General features: G+C 43.7%; 1 protein-coding gene across 7 annotated transcripts in view; it reads left to right on the plus strand.

Annotated features, from left to right (window-relative positions):
- LOC118419160 (acid-sensing ion channel 5-like) overlaps positions 1 to 6,753 on the plus strand; it is a 24,954-nt gene that overhangs the window by 9,732 nt on the left and 8,469 nt on the right. For 4 of the 7 annotated variants that reach the window (XM_035825472.1, XM_035825474.1, XM_035825475.1 and 1 more), the window contains 10 exons: positions 167 to 358; positions 722 to 820; positions 1,253 to 1,496; positions 2,015 to 2,140; positions 2,424 to 2,573; positions 2,856 to 3,012; positions 3,295 to 3,351; positions 3,574 to 3,733; positions 3,900 to 3,991; positions 4,272 to 5,141. In XM_035825472.1, the coding sequence (XP_035681365.1) occupies positions 198 to 358; positions 722 to 820; positions 1,253 to 1,496; positions 2,015 to 2,140; positions 2,424 to 2,573; positions 2,856 to 3,012; positions 3,295 to 3,351; positions 3,574 to 3,733; positions 3,900 to 3,991; positions 4,272 to 4,546 (1,521 nt within the window). In that variant the 5' untranslated portion in view covers positions 167 to 197 and the 3' untranslated portion in view covers positions 4,547 to 5,141. Of the gene's footprint in view, positions 1 to 166; positions 359 to 721; positions 821 to 1,252; positions 1,497 to 2,014; positions 2,141 to 2,423; positions 2,574 to 2,855; positions 3,013 to 3,294; positions 3,352 to 3,573; positions 3,734 to 3,899; positions 3,992 to 4,271; positions 5,142 to 6,753 lie in introns of those variants that run through there. The other 3 variants (XM_035825476.1, XM_035825477.1, XM_035825478.1) reach the window with 3 other exon arrangements.

The following is a 6,753-nucleotide window of genomic DNA, read 5'->3' on the forward strand; positions in this document are numbered from 1 at the left end:
AAATATAGCCCGGAAGCCACAGGGCATCCCAATGACCCACGTGGGGGTCACGACCGAAAGTGACAGAAAACAGGCCCCTACAGGTCCCCCTTTTCCCGCTTGTGACCAAAGCATTACACGGATTACTGATCATCGACTTAAGTTGCTCATTACACTATAATTTCAGGAAGCTTGATAATACGTTACGAAGAGAAAACATGGGAGACAAGCAGGATTCTCTGGACCACGAGTTTGCCAACTACACCACGTGCCACGGCGCGTCTCGGATCGCCAATGCCAAAAACAGACCCCACATGGCGCTGTGGACTCTGATCTTCCTAGCTGCGTTTGGGCTGTGCACGTGGCAGATTGTCGACAGGTGAGGTGACGTCATTCCACTATTGTCCAACCAACGCTTCTTAACTTGATCACGGATAAGCGTATGTGTCTAGTCTATGTGGCAACGACGTTCATGTGACTGTATGTGTCTGTTTGTGTGGCTGTTTGTGTATATGACTGTGTATATGGCTGCATGTGTATGTGCCATTGTGACTGTATATGTGTGTGAGTCATAGTACTGTTACTGTGGCTGCGTATGTGACTGCATGTTAATACCTTTATACAAACCTAGTTTCTCGGATGTTTCGCCTAGAATGCATGTAATGGTTTATCAAGGCTGATATACTGATCCTTTCGTACTTTATTACATTCAACTGTTTTATTTTCCTCTACGCATGTGCAGATTCCAGAACTATTTCGCGTACCGTACTGGGACAGAGATTAACGTGCAGCTGGAGAGTGAGCTGGATTTTCCTGCTGTCACTATCTGTAACTTTAACAGGTATGCCATCTCATGGACAGTATCGCTTTTATCTAATCGCGATGGGAATATTCGACCTACCTGTTCATTCACACATACAAATTTACTTCAGTCACAGGGAGTAATAATATGCTATGATATTGTTTATAGTCTGTCAATTGCATGGCTAAAAACAATACATTTCAATTCAATTTAGGTGTCAAAGGGTACACTTTACGGTCTGATTTGAGCTGTTCTGACTGCACTGTTTCTTTTTATACTAACGGTTCCTACTACTTATACTACCCATCTCGACGTGTGTTTGTTACAATGAAAGCTAGGAGGCCGTAAAGGGACGGGGACATTGGCTGTCATCTCTGACCTCTTGTCTTTATCTAAAATGAGATGAGGTAAAAAAAAAAAAAACTTTATGCTCGTTTCTTCTCTCTAAGAATGTCCGTGTTTTCTTTTTAGAATCCGTGCTTCAGGCGTAACGCAGAGGGACCTGACGTACTTGTGGACCGCCATGTACGCCCCGGTTATGATGGGCAACCCGGAAGCTGTTCAGGCCTACGTTAACTCCGTCGACTGGGACGCTTTCAACGTCTCCACGGAGCTTCTGGAGGACTTCCCCGGTTACGTGCGGCGTAACGGCTTCGTTCTGAACGAAGACACACTCGCACAGTGCACTTGGAGGGGGGTGGAGTGTACAGCCCAAGTACGGAAATTCTTATACAGATCGGAGTCAATGCACATTTAAAGGCATGGACATGTACCAGCATTGAGAAAAAAATGTTTTCAAACTAAATGAAAGAATAGACTCCTCGGATTTTCAAACCTAATCGCTCAGTCCTCTTCAGCTGCCGCACGAGACTTTATGCCCCGGTTAATACTCCGGTCACATTTCCAAACCGGGGCCGGTCGGGATGTTTGCGGAAACAAAAATGAAAGTGTTTTCAAGGAATACACACAAATTATGCTCAGGACTGTTTTTTAACGTTCTTTGTGTTTTATTGTCTTTTATATCGTACTTTTCGTTCCCGAAAGCTTCCCGGCCGGGCCCCGGTTTGGAAATGGGACCGAAGCCTAAAAGAAGGTTGGTTGGTGATCCCTAGTGTAGATGGCTTATAAGTTATAACGTTATAGATCTGTAAAATACAACCATGCACTCAATACCGTTTTGCACGTGTGTGACTCATGTGAGTATGGTAACAAATTTGTAACTCTTTTCTTCAGAACTTCACCCACGTATTCACAGAGTACGGAAACTGCTGGACCTTCAACAGTGACAAGAACTCCCCGCTGAAGCAAACCTCGCCCGGGGCAGGGAACGGGCTCAAACTGATCATGGACGTACAGACGGTAAAGTTGTTTCATATGAACATAATCCATCCAGTCGTTCTTACGTTAACTCGTTCACGAACAGACACACACAGCAAAATACACATAAACGCTGCCTTGAATACATGATATATGACATTATAATGAGCTCATTATAATGAGCTCATTAAAACGTCGTTTCCATGCGAACCCTTCTGTGCAGCATAATGTATGTGCACATGTGAAAATCTGAGCCAAAGTCTTTCTCACATATGCACCGTTTGTTATTGTTTTTTTTTTCATACCCTACCGTTACTACCAACAGGAAGAGTACACGGAGGATCCACTGTTAGGGAACCTGGAGTATGGCCTCATATTCCAAGTGCATGACCAGCATGAACCGCCCCGGCCGGAATTGGTCGGTACTGCAGTCGCACCTGGCAGTCACACCTACGCCAGCACTTTCCAGACGCACGTAAGGACTTGTGTTCTTAATATACTTGTATACGAGTATCCTTCCTGTGTTCACAGTGTTCCACTCCCTATACGTACACATAACATCATATCTGAGGTCTCGCCCAATTCTAGCTAAAAGGGGCAACTCTCTGACAACTCCAATCAGCTTCCCACCACTCAGTGATCAGTAATGTCAAGTTGTCCACACCCTGGTCTTTATGATGATACAGTCATATTGTTATTCACGTAATCTTAAGACTACATCTGGTGCTTTTTTTCTAATGTCAATCTTGCTCTTTAGGTGAAAAATCAGCCGACGCCGTGGGGCCAGTGTGACCAGAAGAAAGACGGGAACCATCTAAAGTACTACGATAAGTACACCCTGGCTGGCTGTCTGCTGGAATGCCGCGCGGACCTTGTAGCCAGTGTTTGCAAATGTACACCCATGTATTATCCTGGTACGGAATAATCAGTTTGGTTATGTCTTCTATTAGGTTACAAAATTTCTATTTGTGATGATTTGTGAAGATTTATGAGTCGCAAAAGACCCATTTCCAGTTTATACCACCCCCCCTCCACCCCGCACAACTCTCGTGCCCCAAACTCTCGCGAGATGCACGAAAACGAGGCACAGGATGACGTCTTTTAGAATGTGCATTTTATCATTGTATCGTTTGTACTGGATATGTCCAGTACAAACGAGGCTATACTGAATATGTCCCACGTATTTCATTCCCCAGGTGATATGGACTACTGTACGCCACTAAACTTAACAACATGCGTCGTGCCAACCCTATGTAAGTTGTACAAACCTTTCCGCACATTTGTATGAGCTTTACCATGAGGCATAAAGTATTTAAGGTCGTTAATATGAGATTTATAGTTTATAATTATTAGTTACTTCCCTCGGTGATTTGTTTGAATAGGCAAGTACACCTGATCTAAGCAGTTTACATTCCGTTATATGGATGACATATGACCTCAAAGAAAAACTCTTCTCCCCACTCCTTTTGTTGTAGCGACGTTTTTGAGAGAAAGTAACGAGTATGACGCGTGTGGCTGCACCGTGCCATGTGAATACACCTCCTACTCCTCACAAGTATCGTACGCAGGCTACCCTTCCGACAGAGCGGCCCGCTTCTACGAAACAACTTACAATTTTAGCAGTGGGTACTTGAGGTAAAGTCTGTAAGATATTGATCATATGAACGTGTGTGTACGTGTGTGCGTGTGTCGGTGCGAAATCTGAACCCTATTTGGCTTACTGCCAACTAGCGCTCTGTACGTATTCTTAAGTAGAGGCTGGAGAATACTGTGCTTACTTTCCTGTTTTGTCTTTTGATAGCAAGAACATCGTGCTTCTAGACGTGTACTACCACGAACTGAGGAGTACAACATACGAGCAGTTCAAGGCAGTCGACGAGTCTGGACTGATCAGTGAGTATTCTGTCTTTGCCAGATGTAATTGTCCTTAGTTTTATACACTTCAGGGGGGCTTTTGCGCTCAAATTCTCTCTTTCTCTCCCTCTTTCTCTCTGTTTTCTCTCTCCCTCTCACGGCATGTATGGAGGTGTACCTTGAGTAAGCAACAGTACAATATGCACGCATAGACAACGTCCAACGTCATTTTTTATAAATCCATGCATATGTTGCATAGCATTGGGAAATATGATTTACTATAACCGCTCGACGTTGACCTTTGCACTTTGACACACAGGTGACGTAGGTGGACAAGTCGGGTTCTTCATCGGCGTGAGCGTCATCACCTTGTTCGAGTTCCTGGAATATCTGATCATGAAATTTTCGGCGTTTTTCCTCTTTTCAAGAAAATCTTCCATTACAAAGCCCAATAAGAATGGCTTGAAAGTGAACAACGCGGTGGTGTTTGAAAATACCGCTGCGGAATTTGCCGAAAAGACAGACAGCACCGAGCTGTCAACAATACAAACAAAGTTCAACGGTGAAAAAGCAGCTACACTGGAGATGACATGACGAAAAAATCCGTAACTGCCATGCTGTTAGATAAGACACGGCGTCTAGCAATCCAGAGTTTCGTCTAGTTGTGATAAAAGTACAAGTAGCTTTTCGATTGAATCTACCTTCCTTGTGACTCTTTTCTTGATTTTATGCCTTCCTGCAGACAGTTCGTATACGTATACAATGTTTCGCAACTTGAAAGGTTTGCATTGTTTTCTTGTAGCGGAGCAATGATCTTCACTTCATACATCATAACGTATAATTCTGACATTCCAAAGATTTGAGAACAAGTTGATTTCAGTTGACCTGATCTAACCCCGGCATGTGTTTGGATAGTTCGACTCTGAACCAATAGGGTGATCTATATGCCGATAGGCCGACGATTATCGCACAATTCGAGGAGGCTCAAATTTCCAAATCCCCATCTGAGCATCTCTCATGAACTTCCCAGATTATTATCGTATCAAAAAATACGTTCGTCACTTCTTTGCGTACTGAATAGGACAAATTTGCGTGTCCTTTATTTTGTAATATACTAATAAAAAACCCACTGCACAAATTCAACTACTGTAGTAATTTGATATGTAGGGAATCGCCAGCCACATTCCTTTGCCAGTTAGTTTCTTGTTCATTCTTGAGCCTTTAATTGTGACAGTGATTATCCGAATTCCATCGACTCATGACGGACTCCGTGCCGTGCGCCAAACAAGAGGTCAAAGGGCATGCCTTGTGGCCTCCCACCTCATCTCGAAGGTAAAGTAGTGACAACAACACTGGTGTGACAGCTGACCAAATAAAGCAGCAACTGTGTCCAACCTATGGGGACTTGTTCTTCAGCGCTTGGACGTCACAGCCAGAAGGTGAACGAGTCGTTCTTTACATCAATAACGTTACATGCACGCATCGGTCTGTTCTATGTGTTCTGAGATAATTGACGACGCTGACAGTTTTCAACCGTTGCTTGTTTGCCAATGGCGCCCGTATCACACATAGAGAGTCAGAGATGTTTGTCAAGACCGCACCTGGTAGTGTTGAGCCTTTGTTGTCTCTAATTTACCCGGTCTTTCAGTGTGACAAGACCGTCCTCTTGGTCGCTGCAAACTGATTTTCGAGTTCTTTCGATCCTTAGTCTACTAAATCTCTGACTAATGACTAATACTAGGTGTGACCAGTAGGTTGTCTGGTACCACTGTGAATGTCACGTGGCACTTGTGATCCAGAATGCCATTTAGGTACGCATTGTCCAACATGTCAACAGCAGTCAGCAGGAATCGATCGAGACTGTAGTAGGTTCTCCGTCATCACTCATTCCTAATTAAAGTCCTAATGGCCTGGTCACGTTTGTGGTACCCCACATTGTCGTAAGAGTTTCAAGCAGGCTGTGACCGTGAGAGCAAAGCATAATTATTAGCTTACTGGTATTTTCGGTAAGACGACAGCTACATTTTGGACAACGATACAATTTTGTACAACGACAAAGTATGCATGGCTAACTAACGAATGCGCTCAGTTTGTGATCGTACAACGGATGTGGCCGGACTGTTAAATCCGTACAACTGATCAACACAAGGGTGTGTCGTAGTTTAGTCTGTGTAACGCAAACTCCGCTACAAAAACAACTCGCCACAGCAAAATCTCTTGTTCAGCCACCCTATCTATATGTGTCCTATAAGTGTCCTTTGCAGTTAGGCGATTTAACAGACCATTTTCCGACCGTGTAAAGGTATTGAAAACGTCTTATAGGATATTTGGCATACCTTTAGCGCCTCCAGACGAAGCTGAGGGACACCTATGTCCGCTGGGACTAGCCGCGGACCCGTGTGGTGAGATAACTTACAAGTCAACGTGTGCGGTTTTCGTCCGAAACCGTATTGCTATTGGTAAGTCCTGGCCCGTTCTTGTTTCCTTGAAGAGATGTAATGAAGGTATTTGACTCAAAATAATGTGCATTATGGGTAGAAGGCAAGCCGTATTATAAAATGTTACATAATGATATGATTCCATATTCGAATTCTATGCTCTTTTGTAAGCCAGTATAAAGATATATTGTCCACTTTTTTTATTGATATTTTCTCAACTTGTCTCACCTGTCTTAAATGTCTTCAAGAGTTGAGACTGTGGTCGGGATCTGGAATTCTCTGTTCTTCTTGTTCCCCCATGATCTGAAGGTAAACATTGTAAATATGCACATTGTCACAGAACGGTTTTCCACATGCTGTACC

This window comes from Branchiostoma floridae, chromosome 7 (genome assembly GCF_000003815.2).
Source record: "Branchiostoma floridae strain S238N-H82 chromosome 7, Bfl_VNyyK, whole genome shotgun sequence".
NCBI lineage: Eukaryota > Metazoa > Chordata > Leptocardii > Amphioxiformes > Branchiostomatidae > Branchiostoma > Branchiostoma floridae.